Source organism: Myodes glareolus, chromosome 4, assembly GCF_982192425.1.
Source record: "Myodes glareolus chromosome 4, mMyoGla1.1, whole genome shotgun sequence".
In the NCBI taxonomy this organism is placed as follows: Eukaryota; Metazoa; Chordata; class Mammalia; order Rodentia; family Cricetidae; genus Myodes; species Myodes glareolus.
The window spans coordinates 34,088,966-34,106,190 of NC_142029.1; the positions used below are offsets into that span (position 1 = coordinate 34,088,966).

The 17,225-nt window shown below is 48.5% G+C and overlaps 1 protein-coding gene across 3 annotated transcripts in view; it reads left to right on the forward strand.

Moving 5' to 3' along the window:
• Positions 1-17,225, forward strand: part of Myo5c (myosin VC) — an 82,465-nt gene that overhangs the window by 29,080 nt on the left and 36,160 nt on the right. For all 3 annotated transcript variants that reach the window (XM_085689393.2, XM_048423914.3, XM_085689392.2), the window contains exons 11-19: positions 3,781-3,862; positions 4,529-4,669; positions 6,831-6,956; positions 7,863-7,946; positions 10,908-11,042; positions 11,518-11,615; positions 12,785-12,871; positions 14,240-14,351; positions 14,849-15,060. In XM_085689393.2, coding sequence (XP_085545519.2) covers positions 3,781-3,862; positions 4,529-4,669; positions 6,831-6,956; positions 7,863-7,946; positions 10,908-11,042; positions 11,518-11,615; positions 12,785-12,871; positions 14,240-14,351; positions 14,849-15,060 — 1,077 coding nt within the window. The remainder of the gene's footprint in view (positions 1-3,780; positions 3,863-4,528; positions 4,670-6,830; positions 6,957-7,862; positions 7,947-10,907; positions 11,043-11,517; positions 11,616-12,784; positions 12,872-14,239; positions 14,352-14,848; positions 15,061-17,225) is intronic.

A 17,225-nucleotide genomic window follows, 5' to 3' on the forward strand; every position in this document is an offset into this window, starting at 1 on the left:
TTTCTTTTATATTATTCTTACCATCTCTTTAAAGACTTTATTTTATTTTTAGAACTGTTTCAGTAATTGCCTATACCCATTTTCTTTCTTTCTTAAGCCTATGCACAGTGTAAAACACACTGGAACCTGTCTAAAAGTTTTTACATCTGGACTTCTTTTACTACATATCTTTTAGCCTTTTTTGTCTGTATAAGCAAAAGTTAAATCCACCACACTGCATGCTGCACAGCCCAGAGACACCTCTGTGTACCATGGTGAGAATTCATCATACTATTCTCAAGTCTACATGCCTTGGCATCTCTGTACCATGGCCTGCAATAGAGGCACAACTAGAAAGCTGTTTTTGGCTCTGTTTATATGTTCTAGAATCCTTTTTTAAGCTTTCTTGGGCCCTATGGTAACTTGAGAGCCTCACATTGGTACACCATTTGTAATGGGAGGCTTTTCATCCTTCCCAGTCCCCACAGTCATTTCCAAATAATCACTCAGAGGCTTAATATTAATTATAAATGTTTGACTGATGGCTCAGGCTTATTAATAGCTAGCTCTTATTTTTAAATTAACCCATTTCAATGTATCTAAGTATTGCCATATTGTCATGGTATTACCAGTCTGCTGGCATGTTACTATTTTAGTGACTGGATGGTGTCTCCCAGGATCCACCTCCTTTTCCTGTATCTCTGCTTGGACTTCTCACCTGGTTCTATCCTGCCTTGTCATAGGTCAAAGCAGCTTTATTTATCAACCAATGAAAGCAACACATATTCACAGTGCACAGAAAGACATGCCACACCACACCCCCACTTTAGAGATGTAACAACCAAGGTTTGGAAACTTAAACTGTGCATGGTTGGGTCCTTTGGCAGGAGGGTGTGGTCTACTTCCATCCCCTATAGGTCAATGAGTTGCAGAGTCCTGTATACTTCTCCAACACCCCAGGGAAATGCAGGTTAGGGCATCCTCCCAGTCTGCCTGGCCTCCTGTCTCCTGCCCTCACATACCTACATTCCCGTTCCCATCCTTCCCTGGGCGGTAAGAGCTCTGGCTCACCCCACCCCTTCTTCAGTCACTCCACCCCTACTTCAATCACCCCACCCCATCTTCAAACAACACGATGTTTGGGTCACTTTGGAGTTTGGTCTCATCCTTCTCTCTGCCCCATCCTGCTTTTCTGAATCCTGGGCCCAGCTCCTGCCGAAGCTGCTTATAGGAAGCAGGGTGGGAACTGCTGCAGAGGGACCCAAGGAGCTTTCCTGTTGCTAGCAAGCAACTGACTCATGTCCCAGTGTCTGCCACTCTCCAGGACCACACCTGACTTCTTGGAGGAACACTGGGAAGATTGGTCCCATGAAAGGCATTGTGGTTTCCACCAACTGGGGGCTCTTCCCCACCCAAAGGGAAGGGCCTGGGCCTTCACACTCCTGCTGCTGCCCACAGAGAGAAAGAGTGGAGGGACGGAGACAGTGCTTTGTCCTTGAACTTTCACCCAGGTAGAAAGCCAGCTGTTCCTATGCCTGTTACTGAGGGGAGTTACTGTTTAATGTAGATCTTCAGTGACTACTCATGGCTCATAGTTAAAACAAAGCAACAGTTTGAAAACACTAATACACTGCTGGGATAGGCTAGTAAATTATTTACTCCATCTGAGTAGCCAGGAAAAAAAAAATGAAGATAATTGGAAAGAATTAGTAGCCTGATTTAAAATTCTTACGTTGAGGTGGGAAGTAATTGTTGTATTTTCTTGAACTTGTCTTTAAAAATAACAGACTTTTTACTCTAGGAGTACATTTCTTCATTTTTATAAAGATTTATTTTATTTTTATAATTATGCGTGTGTGTGTGTGTCTAGATGTAGGTTGGTTCATGTGTGAGTGCTGATGGCCATAGACTCCAGAAGGGGGCGTCAGATCTCCAGGCATGGAGCTCAGAGGTGGTTATGAACCACCCAACATGGGCACTGGGGGCTGAACTCTGTTTCACTGCAAGGACAGCACACAGTGTTACCTGCAGAGCCATCTCCCTAGTCCCTTATTTTATACTTTTATCTAACAAATGAGTTCTTGCAGGCACAGTGTAATGAAAGGTCCTTGCCCTCTGCAACCTCATTTTACTGGTGAAGGAGGCGAGGAAGGAGTCAGGGTGACTTCTGTGAGAGGAATAAAAGTGTGTGTGTGGGGGGGTGTGTCTGTGTGTCTGTCTGTCTGTCTGTGTGTGTCTGTGTGTGTGTGTCTGTGTGTGTGTGTCTGTGTGTCTGTGCAGGGATGTATCTGTGTCTGTGTCTGTGTGGGGATGTATCTGTGTGTCTGTGTGTGTGTGTCTGTGTGTGTGTGTCTGTGTGCAGGGATGTATTTGTGTGTCTGTGTGTGTGTGTGTGTGCAGAGATGTATTTGTGTGTCTGTGTCTGGGTGTGTGTGTATGTGTGTGTGTGTGTGTGTGCGGAGATGTATCTGTATCTGTGTCTGTGTGGGGATGTATCTGTGTGTCTGTGCAGGGATGTATTTGTGTGTCTGTGTGTGTGTGTCTGTGTGTGTGTGTGTGTGCAGGGATATTTTTGTGTGTCTGTGTCTGGGTGTGTGTGTATGTGTGTGTGTGTGCGCGGAGATGTATCTGTGTCTGTGTGGGGATGTATCTGTGTGTCTGTGCAGGGATGTATTTGTATCTCTGTGTGTGTGTGTGTGTGTGTGTGTGTGTCTGTGTGTGTGTCTGTGTGTGTGTCTGTGTGTGTGTCTGTGTGTGTGTGTCTGTGTGTGTCGCAGAGGGCAAGGAGGGTGGAGGATAGGGAGTCAAGCTGCCTTTTCAGCACCATTTGCTGCAGCCCCTTGTACTCTGACCCTCACGTGTAACAAGAAGTCACATAAATCCTTCCCCTGAGGCAGGCTGAGAGCAAAAGGAGGCAGGACAGACAAAGGCAGGTGGCACTCCAGGCTTCCTCCCAGCAGGGCGCTCACCTAGCCAGGCAGAGGACTCAGTTAGTGTACACCATAGCCAAGTGTCCACTGCTGCAGCCTCTTGGGATCAGCTCATAGGAAGTTCTGGCCTGGCTTCAGGCGTGGCCACAGCTGGCAAGAGCTAAGAGAGGCTGTTCCTTAAGACAATCCTGTCTATCACAGGACCCAAGGGGCTGGCTCACTGCTGGGCACTAACCAGCCAGTCCCCCATTGCTGCCTCCTGCCTGGCAGCTCCAGGCTCTAGAGTTTACAACTCCCAGGTAACCCTGGAAACAGCCATTAAAGCCTGGAAACAAGGCGGGGATGTGTGTGGCTTCCTGCTGGGCTGGGTTGTTAAGTGACCTCAGAGTTTTGTTCCAGGAACTCTGAAAGCCGGCCTTGGGAAGGCAGAATTGTCCTGCCTGTCCCCTGGATGGTCAGGGAGAAGGTAGAGAAGTGTCCTCCTACTGAAAGCTCAGATATCACTGCCTGAGTGATTTCCCATTCTGTAGAGCAAGGTCCTTAATGCTGACGCCCATGGTGTATAGATTAAACGATATGCCAAATGTGACAGGCCTACTGTAATGCCTGGCTTGGGGAAGGTGAGTCATGTGCAGTCAGATTCCTTCCAGGGAACAACCAGGGTGGGGAAAAGGTAGTTCATCAACTGGCTGCCATTTTATTAGGGACCAGCCGCTTTGAAGGAGTTTAAACTTGCCGGCAGCACAGCGTCTTATAGTTGTCGTTAAACTGCTAGGTTTAACATTCAGAATCGTTAGACTAGCAAACGCTAATGAACATCTAGCTCCAGTGCCTGCTCTCGTTTTAATTTGTTCAACCAACTGTGTTTCAGTTTTGAGACCTTTGATGTCAACAGCTTTGAACAGTTCTGCATCAATTACGCCAACGAAAAGCTGCAGCAGCAGTTTAACCTGGTAGGTAGCGCTTTGGCGTCCCGGGGCCAGCGAGGGGCAGTTCTGATTCCCGACTCATGGCTGCCTGCCTGGGCAGCCAGACAGATGAGTTATACAGGGAGTTCCTGTGCCACTTTGTGGCTGCATCTTGAAACTGCATCCCCGTCCATCCATCTTCAGCTTCTTTCTTGAGCCAGCTTGTGAAGTTTTCCTCCCCATCTGTCACCTGGTTCCTTCCTCCTCCAGGAGGAACCGGAGCCAGGTCCCAGGGAAGCCTCCTCGACACCCTGGATGCGAGTTTAGGATTTGGACACTGACCATGTAGCCATGGCTGCCTTGCCCTGGCTGAGCTGCTCCAGACTAAGGAGGCTGGTTCTCCTTAGTGAGCCCCAGTGGCCCACAGCCACAGCAAAAAGGACTCAGGGAGCTGTGTTGGTGGTGACACATGGTGGCCCATGTTTCACTCCTGAAACACCAGAAGTGGTGAATCTACTCAGGCTGGTTTCGGTGTGACAGGCAGACTCATGAGAAAGGCTCAATGACCCTATCCCTGGGAAGGGGAGGGTCAGTGTTCCAGGGCCTTCCTGACCACAAGTCAGATCTTCTCTGCGTCTCTCAGGCTTGATCCTGCCCTTCATATACACTCTTTGATGATATTTAATTTTGATTTATCTTTGGGATCTCCAGCATGTCTTTAAACTTGAGCAAGAAGAATATATGAAGGAAGACATCCCTTGGACTCTGATAGACTTCTATGACAATCAACCTGTTATTGACCTCATTGAAGCAAAAATGGGCATTTTGGAGTTGCTGGATGAAGAATGCTTGGTAACTTTCAAAGTAGCTGGCTTCACGCACACACCACACAGTGGGCTTCTTGGATCCATATCTGGAAAGTCGGGACATCTTACCCATTCGGTGGGATGGTAACTCTGAGATACGAAAGTGGACCCAGAGTCCTGGGGCCCGGGACCCTCTCACCCTTAGCTCATGCATGTGCTTGAGTGTGAATGAAAATCAATGAGAACATGACCCTCATAGGCATGGTAGAGACATTTATTGTAAATATGACAGAGAGAACCGCCAGAGGCATCTGAAGGGGCCAGACTGAACTGGACCATGGGAGGAGAAGTGGGGGGCGTCAAAAGAGGAGAAAAGAAGAGAGAGTGGGGTGAGGAAGGAGCTGAGGACCGAGAGGCAGGGCATGCAACAAAAAATGTCTGGGTTATATAGGAGAAAGCTACTGGGGGAAGGGCAGTGAAGCTCAGGAGCTGGAGAGGTTGAGGGTGACCCTGTCACAGGTACTAGTGAGTAGGAACTAAGGGAGATTGGCAGCCAGAGTCTGCTTTGACGTGATAAATAAGCATCTCGGTTGCCATTTGCCCTGAGTTCAAGACCTACCAGGGTCTGACACACAATCCGTAGGGCAACACCCAGCAAGCGGGTGTCTTTGAGGCCAGCGGCCAGACAGATGTACAGGCAGGCAGTGACTGACTCCACCCTGTGCTAACTGCTAACAATAGTGACAAAGCTTCCTTCTTCCTGGTTCTCGTGAGTCACTGGGAGAGGGAGCCAAAAGTCAACACCATCTGATTCTAGAGAATCTCTAGGAGTTATCTTGTTATTTTTGCCCTTTGGGAGGAGCAACCTAAAGGTGGGCCAGTCTAGCGTGTGCCTCAAGAACAAATAATCCCCAGGAGAGTGTGAATGGGGCTTACTTATGACACTTGGGCAGCCATTTCTCCCCCAAAGATTTATTGGCTTAAAAATAATAATGCAATATGTTGAGTCCAAAAGAAGTGACTAACTGTGGTGTCTGTCAGCGTGCCAAATCGCGCCCTGGCCTCCAGGCTCCCTCAGTACCTGTGGCTCCTCACAGCTGTCTCCTCCTGTCCTCTACCCTAAACTTCTTCAGCTGGTGTGCTGCCCTTCCCCTCAGCTCCTCATTTCCATACAACCCTGCCATTTTGGTCACGCCCTCTTTTGGCCCCCTCACTTGGTCCTCTTCTCTCTCTCTCTCTCTCTCTCTCTCTCTCTCTCTCTCTCCTCTCATGGCCCAGTTCAGTCTGCTGACTGTGTTCAGTCGACTCTCTCTCCCTGCTCTGGACTCCTCCAGAGGCCTCTGGCTATACTTTCCCTCAGATCTACAATTAAAAACCCTTACCTCAACCATACCTTGGATCCATCATGCCGACATTTTTATAGATAGTAGTGAGGACTTCTTGGTGGTTCCTTCCTGGAATACTTGCTTTCGTGGCTCTTCCTGAACATTTTTCCGAGTAACACCTGTGCACCAGCTCTTGCATGCATCCGGCCAGTGTTCTGGAATGTTCTAGGGTATAGAGGCCAAAGTAGACTCTGAGTATTTGTAAGTACTGAAGTGTTTCCTGAGATGACCTGGAAGTCATTGAGACATAATGGGGTATTGAATTCTCTCTGTTTGGGTTGAATTTACCCAGTAGTGTTTAAATGCCAGCATTAAAAACAGGTTTTTCAAGGAGCTTAGCTGAATCTTGGTTCTGGGAGACAGAAAAACCAAAATTTATTTTCTTTGAGATGGGGTAGGGAAGACATACACCTGGTGCTGTCTTTCCTGTCGCTCAGAGTGGAGTCAGCCTTGAACTGTGAGCCTTCTGTGAGAAGAAGAATAAGATACTGCCTATTCTGCATTACACAAGGCCTAAGTCATGCCATGACCGTTTCCTGTCTAAAGGGACACTGGCATAGCCATTTAAATATTGCGATAAATATTTCATATATTACCACTATTATTATCTGTCCATAATAAAAGATAGATCTCTATAAAGATTAAGGTCAAAGGCAGATGAATACTTAGAACTGCTCAGAGGAAGAAGGGCCTCTGCCTTGGAGGGCTCCCTGAGGCAGCAGACAACCCCCTCCCATCCGCCTCTTTCCCCGCCTCTTTCCTCCCGCTAGCCATTTTTCATCTCGTTTCTTTACTAGAATTTGCCTTTGCCTTCTCTTCCAGTTGCCTCATGGAACCGATGAAAACTGGCTTCAAAAGCTGTACAACAATTTTGTCAACAAGAACTCTTTATTCGAAAAGCCTAGAATGTCAAACACATCCTTCATCATCCAGCATTTCGCTGACAAGGTACAGTAAAGACCAATGAGCCTTGTCCAGGACAGGACTTCTCTGGTGTGGCTGGATTCAAGGCCCAGTGAGGGGAACTGGGGAGATAAGTTAGTACAGTGCTTGCCCTACAAGCTCACCCTACAAGTTGAACCTCCTCCTGAACCCTTTGTATAAGAGGAAAAAAGAAAGAAGGAAAGGAAGGGAGGGAGGGAGGAAGAAGGAAGGAAGGAAAGAAGGAAGGAAGGAAGGAAGGAAGGAAGGAAGGAAGGAAGGAAGGAAGGAAGAAATCAGTCATCATGTGACACATAGTCGCAATTCCATTATCCTTGGGGAATTAGGGACAGATTGATCTCTGATGCTCAGGAGCACCTGGCAGAGTCCAGAGCAGAGAGTAAAAGAAGCAGATAGGACACGGCCCGGGATAACGCCAAGAGAAGGAAGACTAGCAGGAGAGAGTAGTGGAGATAGCAAGAGAACAGCCAGATAGCAAGAGAGCAAGAGAAGGGATGGTAGAGAATAGCTGGGGAGGGAAACCTGCGAGCCGGAGCAGGCCTGGGGGTGTGGGATGCATGGGATTGCAAGTACTTAGCTTGGAGGCTAACATGAGGTTTGACATGCTGATAGTGACCATAGATCAATGAAGTCATGTGTCCCTTCTGCCAGAAGCAAGGGAAATTGCTCCTTTTAGGGAACAGACATGTTTCACAAATTCCTGAGGAATGCTGGCTTTCATCTAACCACCAGAAATCCTTCTATGTCCAGATTGAGGTCATTTCTGGATATATATGCACTGCCTGAGACCTTACAACACACAGACTGCATACGCACGCGCACACACACACACACACACAGAGGGAGTCTGGAGTGTAGCTCAATGCTACAGTACATGCTGGCCTCTGGGGTGACCGGCCTCTCTCTCCACAGGTGGAGTACCAGTGTGAAGGCTTCCTGGAGAAGAACAGAGACACCGTCTATGACATGCTGGTTGAAATCCTCAGAGCAAGCAAGGTTGGCAGGGACCCCAGAGGTGTCGCTGATTTGAGAAGGGGTTGGATTGGAGAGAGAGGGACTGCTGGGTCACAGCCGCTTGCAGCTGGTTTTTATTTCATTTTTTTTTTCATGGCTGAATATACACATACCACATTTTATGTGTTTTAGAGCTGGAGCTAAAGTCCATTCTTGTCGGGGCCCAGGACCAGCCTAGACCTAAACTATTTCTCCTACCAGAGTGGAGGCGTGGGAATAATTGAGGCACAGTTCACACGGCAATATCAGCAGGGAGTCTCAGGCTCATTCAAAACCTGAACATCACCCGCATTTATTATCCAAACACCTTTTATATCAAAAGGTAAACTGAGAGGGAAGTTCATTAGCATTCTGTTTCCTAGGTAGCAGGGAGAATGACTTAGGTCATGTCCACAACTATGCCTGCTCTGTCATGTAGGCTGAAAATCACTACTTCTCTAGGTGACCTGCTAAATTACAATAGAAGGAGAAGAATGACATTAGCATGTCCTGACCTCTTGCTTTGGATGGCATCAGGTTGTCTCACATCAAAGGCTAGGTGACCACCTTCTGTGTGGAAGGTGCAAATTGTGCCTTGCCGGGTGGCTCAGAATTTTGACTCCCATACCATGTAGGGATATGACCTGTATAATCCGACCTCTACACATTTGTATCTGAAAGCATTGTAAAGTTTATACATGTGGTCATCATGCAGATGACAGAAGGAAAACAGCAAACACGGCAGCTTTGGAAAGCACACCTCACATTTGACTCCTTCGTTTACACAAAGGGATGGGTAAGGCCCCATTCTCACTTCTGGGCACAGGGCAGTGAATGTGCCTGATGAACAAGTCTTTCCAGAGGCTTCCATAGTCTAGAGGAAGCCAAATCTCTTAGCACAAAAACAAGCAGTGTGAGGTACCTACAGCATTCAAAGAAAACCAAAACAAGGAGCTATCAGTCAGTAAAATGTCCGCATCACAAGCATGAGGACTTAGGTTTGATCCTCAGCACCGACACCAGAAAAGCTGCTTCCAGCACTCGGGAGGCAGACAGGCAGATCTCTGGAGCTAGCTGACCAGCCAGAATGGCCAAGTTGGTAAGTTCCCAGTCAGAGAGAGATCTTGTCCCAAAATATAAGCCAAAGGATGACTGAAGAACACACCCAACATCACACACACACACACACACACACACACACACACACACACACCCCCCAAAAGAAAGAAAACCAAACTAAATGTGGAGATGGCAGAAGAAAGTGTAGCCTAGGTAGTAGGTCCTCAAATCCACTGCTCTGTGTGATGAACACTATCTCCATATGAATGACTGTGGCCATTTCTTCCCACTCAGATATCTCCTTATAAAACCTTGAGTAGAAGGTATTTCATAGATAAGCCTTTGATTTATAATAATGTGATCTATATGTATTTCCCTCTTCTAGAAGATCCAATCCACTGTTTAAAATGCTCGAGGCTTTTGACAGTTTCCTAAATGAGCCCAGGCACTTGCACTGATGGTCATAAACACATGCCATTTGAGGACGGCCACACTCATCAGAGTGTCTCCCAGAAGAGCATTCAGTGTTGTAACATGAGGGGCCGGCTTGTTGGGGTACCTGTCCTGCCTGGTACCCCACAACTGGCAAGTCCCAGAGAAAATCAATCACACAGAGATCTCTATAAGTTATAAAGCTGATTGGCCCATTAGGTCAGGCTACTTATTAGCTCATAACTTATGTTACCCCATTATCTTTATCTACGTTAGCACATGGCTCAGTACCTTTTTCAGTTGTCAGCTTACATGTTGCTGCTTTGGTGGTCTGTGCTGGAGTGGCGGAGGGAGCTTTCTGTTTCCCAGAATATTCCTGTTCTCATTGCCCCGCCTCTACTTCCTGTCTGGTTGACCCACCTATACTTCCTGCCTGGCCAATCAGCGTTTTATTAAAATACATGATTGACAGAATACAGACAATTCTCCCACACCACAGTGTTGGCACGGACCGCATATTGTGACAGAATTAGTGGACTTAATTTGCTGGTTATTTGCTCAGCCCCAGGCTTACCCCATGTCTTGTCTAGAAGATGCACAGTGGCTCTGTCTGCTGAGCTAACAGATGGACGCACAGCAGACTATGGCTGCCTCAAAAGAGGAGCAAATAGAGAGAAGAGAACAGAGGCAGGACAAAGGCCAGCCTGGGCTATACATTAACAACAAGGTCTAGGCCAGCCTGAGCTACATAGTTAGACCCTGCCTCAAAACATACAAGGGTCTGAGAAGCTAACTCAGTAAGTGCTTGCCATGCACTCAAGTGAGAACCTGAGTCTGAGCCCCAGAACCATGTAAAAACAGCCGAGGACAGTGGTACACACATGTATGTAACCCCAGCAGGTAGGGGGATGGAAATGGACTTCCTGGTCTTCCCATATTCCGATTTGGGTAAGCTCCAAGCCTAAGGTTGTCCTTTGGCTTCTGTACGCATGTGTATTCTTGCATACATGCACCTTCGCACACAAACACACAATATACATAAACACATCTACATATAAACATGGATGTAGGTGTGTGGGTTCAGCATTGTGAGCAGGGCGTGGCTGGAAGACACTGTCACAGCCTTGACTCTGGAGTAGGTCTGCAGGAAGGGGTGAATGGCTGAGAAAAGAGTCTAGCCGAGCCAAAGAGCTCAGCAGGGGGAGTAGATGTCTCTTCTGTCAGCTGGAGCCAGTGCGTGCATGCGGACACTTGCCCAGCTGTCCCCTCTCTCCCAGTCCCAGGAAGGAAGCCATGGGTGTCACGAGCAAGGAGGCTCTACCTAGTCAATGGAGCTCTGGCTGTGGAGGTAGCTGGGGCTATCATTCTGGACCCTCTCATTTAGATGGCCGTTATGATTGTGAATTTGGTCGGTGCTGGTGAGGACTGTTAGTCAACACTTGGGGACATTAAATCCCTCTCTGTTCCTTACAGTTTCACCTCTGCGCCACCTTTTTCCAAGAAACCCCTGTTGCGTCTTCTCCCTTTGGAGCAATGATCACAGTTAAATCTGCAAAGCAGGTCATCAAGCCAAACAACAAGCACTTCCGGACCACAGTAGGGAGCAAGGTACATGGGAGCGAGGTGGGATCTGGTTGACAGTGGGCCCATACTCTGGGGAGTCAGACACCTGTGGGACCCACAGTCCACCAGGCTTCTTCCAATCCATCTGTTAAACACCCAACTCCAAGTCAGCGCATCCCAGCGCCCTTCCCGACCTGTGCATAGTCATATGGTTCATTAGTTCTCTGCTGCAGGGGACCTGGTCAGGGTGTATCAGAAAGGAGGACAGTGTACCCAGGTACTCACAGAAGCCAAAACAGGGTGTTCAGTCCCATGGAGTTAGTGTTGCAGGCATCTGTGAACCACCTAATGGGGCTGCTGGGAACAAAACTCGGGTCCTCCAATAGAGCCTCAAGTACTCTTAACTACTGAGCCATCTCTCCGGCCCTAAAAATGACCTCTCACTGATCAGCTTCATTTGTCTTGATCTAAGTATTAAATCATCACAGAGCGACCCCTGACCTCTGGTCCTGCTTCCTAGTTCCGCAGCTCTCTGTCCTTGCTCATGGAGACCCTCAATGCCACCACACCCCACTATGTCCGGTGCATCAAGCCAAATGACGGCAAGCTGCCCTTTGAGTAAGTATCTCGTCAGGCCCTGCAGAAGCAGCTTCCTACCATGGCCAATGGCAGCTTAAGGAAGGAAGAGTCCATTTGAGCTAAGGGTTCCCCAGGGAGACCCCCCAACGGTGAAGGAGGCAGGAAAGCAGGCAGCCAGAGGAAGAAGATGAGATCTCATGGCTCTATTCACAGGCCGGGAGCAGAGAGAGCAACTGGAAACGGGCCAAGGCTATAAACTCTCTAAGTACTCCCCCACCGACGAGCTCGCTCCAGCAAAGCTCCCGCCCGTAAAGATTCCATAACCTTCCCAAACAGGCTGCAGCTGGGGACCAAGTGTTCAAAGACCTGAGCCTGTGGCAGCCTTTTCACACTCAAATGACCGTGATTTTGGAATTTGCTGAGATCCCTCATGAACTTTATCCTGTTTCTGAGTTCTTTAATGATTCAGACAGTGTTGCCTTTTATATGCTAGCGGGACTTCTCTGCTGAAACCACCTAAACTCCAGGGCTGAGCAAAGGGGCTGAGTTTGAAATCATTGTCTCATCAGACACCGGGACCCTTCTGCTTGATTAAGGGGGCATCTGTGCTTGTGAAGGAGTGGGGTGAGGGTCAGAGGCACCCTGATAGGTAACATGAGACATCAGATGTGTTCTTTGGGGTCCTGGAGTAAAAGCCCCTAACCAATGACTGTAAATCAGGAAGTCCCTTTTGCCTACTGGAGCTAAAAGAGGAGCCCTTAGAGTAGGCTGTCAGTGGAGGTGCTAAGAGCATCCGTGGGTCCCGACAGTGTTAGTCCTATGTCCTAAGTAAGCCACCGTAGGGTGTTTTGTAAAGGGCCTGCCTCCATTGGATGCATGCATCTCTTTTTACCTGGTTGTCACTGAAGTTCAATCCAGGTGTTTTCCCCCACAAAGTGGCCGTTTTCCCCTCACCTCCCTCAGTCGGAGCTCCTTCCCACACCTACCTACACCCCCAGCTTCCAGATTGTTTCACATTAAAACATTCTGTAGATATTTCTGTAGATCTGCAGTGTGCCTGGCACTCTGTGGGTGAGTTGAGGGTGAAGGGGCAACTGGGCTGGACCCTGCTGTCCATGATCCGGAAGTCCAGGCCTCCCAGCTGCACATGTTCTGGGATGTTCAGTGGCTGACTGTAAGGCCTGAACCCGTTGTAAAATTGCTTCAAGGTTTGACTCCAAACGAATCGTCCAGCAACTGCGAGCCTGTGGCGTTTTAGAAACAATTCGCATCAGTGCCCAGAGCTACCCTTCCAGGTAGGCTGTGAGCAAGAGCACAGAGAAGCCATCAAATGGGACCACACCACTGGTAGAAAGTTTCCTGGGGGAATCAAACTGGCGTGTGGTGTGTATGCGTGCGTGCGTGCGTGCATGTGTGCGTGTGTGTGTGGAACAGGACAGTGGGAAAATCCCTGTCAGTTTTATGGGGGCAGGTAGAGGAGAAGTACAGGGGAGGTGGGGTGTGGTGGGTATAGCCTGGGGTTAGCATGGGTCTAGCCTGAGGATTAGGGTGGGGATTTTGACCTGTCACAGACTTGGTTGGGTTGAACAGGACCTGAATGCCCTTTGCCAGAGTTGGTTGCCTGTAGAGAACAGATAAAGGAAGCAATGGCTTTTTTCCTGACAAACAGAAACCTGCTTCACAAGATTTCTGAGGAAGGCTGTTTAGGGTTTTGTTTACTAGATAGCAGAGTTTATGCAATCAGAGTCCAGGCTGAGCTGGCCTAGGCTGTCATCTAAATGACACCCTAAGACACTATCAGAGGCCCTGCATTTTGGGGGGGTGCGCTTCGGAACCAACAGTTACCCTCGCTCAGGTGTTTGCTGAGAACAAAGGGGATGGTGGCAGAATTTTCTACATGATTTGCATTTTGTCAGGAGCATCATCCTGGAGGAAGGCCAGGGAGAAATCCACATCTTTTGTCACTGGGACAGAATGCCCAAAGGGACAGGGGAGGCAGGGTTATTTTGGCTCGTGGGTTCAAAGGTTTTGGTCCATGGCCATTTGCCTTTGTTGTTTCCGGGCACAGCATCATGGCAAGGGGCACATGTGGACCACAGTGGCTCACCTCACTGTAGACAGGAGGCAGAGAGAGGAACAAGAGGGGGTCAGGGATAAAGCTGTGCCCATAGTGAGTTACTTCCTCCAAATTAGTCCCATGTCCCTTCTGGTTTCCATGCCCTCCAATAGACTCCGTCTGTGGGTTAATCCATTAATCAGGCCAGAACTCTCAGAATCCAATCTCTTTCGAGAGCCTCACCTCCAAACCATGTGTTAAGGACCTAGTCTTCTACACCAGAGCCTTTGGGAAACATGTAATGTTTGAACTGTGGCAAAGGTGCTGTGGGTATCTCAGAAGCACCCAGGCCCCCATCTCAGGTGCTGGTGATGATCCCAGTTGCCCTGTCAGGACAGGAGCTGAGGAGGGCCGGAGGGCCAGAGGGTTGGTTGAATCCGTTCATATAGAAGGTGCACATGCTGGGAGCTTTTGGCATTGACACAGGGGAGGGTCACCAGAGCAGGCTCGACCACCATCCCTGTGGTGTGGGGGTGGGGGCAACACAGCCCACTGCATGAAGAGCCTCCTCCATGGTACGCCTGCCCAGTTCTCCCTGATCTTGCAGGTGGACATACCTCGAGTTCTATAGCCGCTACGGCATCCTTATGACCCAGCAGGAGCTGTCCCTCGGCGATAAGAAGGAGGTGTGCAAGATAGCTTTGCACAGGTTCATCCAGGTTGGTCTTGCCTGCTGGGATTTCGGGCTCGTGCCAACAGCGTGCCTCTCAAATGTGTCTCTTCACATGCTAGTAAGACAGCAGCAGCCATGCTCACCATGGCAAGATCCCTTAAGAGCAGACATTACCTTTAGGGATCCAAACACTGGATTCCACTGCCATCTCCCTCTGCCTCATCTCTCATGATCCAATATCATCCTCCATGGACCTGGGTCACAGGACATGGTCAGATGAGGTAGTAACCAAGCAGAGTGTTAGTGTTGCTCAGTGTGAGGTTATTGCTGAGGCTATGTTAGGGTGGAAAAGAGATGGCAAGCCATGACAGCCAGGAAATGGGATAGGTTGTGAACCCAAAACCAAGACAGAAAACAATACACACCTTGAAGTAGAAGTTTCTAGATTGTGATTCAGGCTTTTTTTGCCTTGTGCCAAAGCCATACCAATGGTTTGAAAATCTTTTGACTCTCTCAATGTCAAATACCTTTCTTCTCTTCCAGGATTCTAACCAGTACCAGTTTGGTAGAACCAAAATTTTTTTCAGAGCAGGACAAGTGGCTTATTTAGAGAAACTCCGCTTGGATAAACTGAGGCAGAGTTGTATTGTGATTCAAAAGCATGTGCGGGGCTGGCTGCAGAGGAGGAAGTTCCTCCGAGAGAGACAAGCTGCCCTGACGATCCAGCAGTATTTCCGGGGTCAGCAAACAGTGAGGTAAGTGGATAAGGAAGGTGGCACTGGGTCATACTAATTACTTCCAGGTCAACAGTGAGATATGCTGGATCCATAGAAAACAACTAGATCACAGGGCAGTCGCAGCTGGTGTGCCCAGGAGGAGGGGCAGCTGAGGATAGGAACCTTTCTCTTCTTGTTCCTTGGACATAGATATGGGTGGGGGTCCCCACCAGTGACCGTGAGCCTGGGAAGGAGAAGGATCTGTCCTGTGTGCTATCTCTTCCCAGGCAGGATGACCGTTCTCTTCCGTATGATCTACTATAGGGATTATCTCATAGTTGTTTTACCTACATTTCTTGGCCATTCACAAATCCTCCTCTATGGGCGAATACATTCTGAAGGGAAGAGCCTGTGTTCACCTCCAGACCTTTAGGCTGATGTTAACTAACTTTCCTGTACAGAGCCAGTTAATAACTATCTGAGACTTTAACAGTTCATGACTGTTAGGAAAAAAATCCTTAGATGGCTGGCTCCGCTGGCACAAAGAAATCCAATTAGGTCAGATCAAACCAAATTAAAATGCCCATCATTTTATTAAATACGGTGCTCCCGGGTGGTCAAGTGCATGGTGGGGAGACAGGAAAGCAGGGAGCACATGCAAACCCTGAAGCACGTGTTTCTCCTCTGGGAGCCCACTTAAATACCCTGTGGGAGTAGCATGCTGGGATTTGGAGTCCAGACTAATGCAACTCCCAGAACAGGGGGCTGGGATGGATGCCAGGGACTGGGGCTACACTCCAGACTTAATAATGACCTCTAATGCAACTTCTGCTGTCATAGTCTGAGAGCAGACATATGAGTCTGTAAGAAAGGGCCCGAGGCTTGATACTTTAAGGGTTATTCAGTTTATAATTTTGGAGTACAAATTGTTTGGGCCTCTGATAATGGCCTCCATTGCTGTGACATAGTGCGACAGAGAAAGTAGGCAGAAGGAGCCATGTGGGGAAGGGGCCAAGTTCATGGAGCTTCCTCTATATAAACCCACTCTATTAAGTGTGGTAGTATGTCCCCTTAATCCCAGCACTCAGGACACTGAGTCAGGAGAATGCTGTGTGTTTGAGGCCAGACTCGGCTGCATTATGAGTACAAGGCCATTGAAGAATTCATAGCAACACCCTGTCTCTCCATAAATAAGGGCTGGAGAGATGGTATTTAACAATTAAGTTATCCATATGGTGTATCCAAGCACCATATGGGAACAGCTGGGCATGGCCACACATGCCTATATGAAGACAGGATTGCTCAGGCTTGCTGGCCACCAACCTGGCTTCAGGTTCAACAAGAGACTGTATTCTTGGGAGTATGGCAAAGAGTGAGAGCAGGAATGTGACGTTCTCCTCTGGCTCCCATGTACACATGGGCACACACCTGTGCAGCTGTATCACACTCACACGCATACATACACAGAAACAAAATAAATTCTAAAATTAAAAGGATAAAAACCTACTCCCCTTAGCACTGTCTCATAGTGAGCCATTCAGAGGCCCATCCCCAGTGACCTGCCTTCTGCCAGGCCACCCCTTACGTCACAACTAGGGCCAGGTGTCCACCTTATGAACTCTGGAGGGGAGGGACTCACTGAAGGGCAGCTACGACTACAGTAGCGCTGTCGGCAGTGTGGGGCAGAGCAGTCACAGGTGTGTTCCACCGAGGCTCAGCAGACGTCTGATGAGTCTCAGCAGACGTGATCCTTTGTTCGTAGTCTGCCAACTCCAGATCAACAACTCCCAACCCAGCTCTTCATGAATGGATGCACGAGCAAGTGGGGTTTCAGGACACCGTAATCCTCATAGTCTGGATGTGGGCTGTGCACGTGTGTACATGTGTGCCTGTGTTAGAGGAGGCTGCTTGTTGGTTCCTGGCTGCTTAACCCCGAAATAATCACACAGAAACTGTAGTATTTAAGTCACTGCTTGGCCCATTAGCTCTAGTTTCTTATTGGCTAACTCTTACAGATTAATTTAACCCATCTCCATTAATCTGTGTATCTCCATGTGACAGTGGTTTACTGGGAAAGTTTTGGCTTGCTGACTCTGGCAGTGGCTCCATGGCTTCTCTCTGACTCCACCCTTCTTTCTCCCAGCATACAGCCCAACTTTCCCAGCCAAGTTCTATTCTTCCCTGCCATAGGCTCAAAGCAGTTT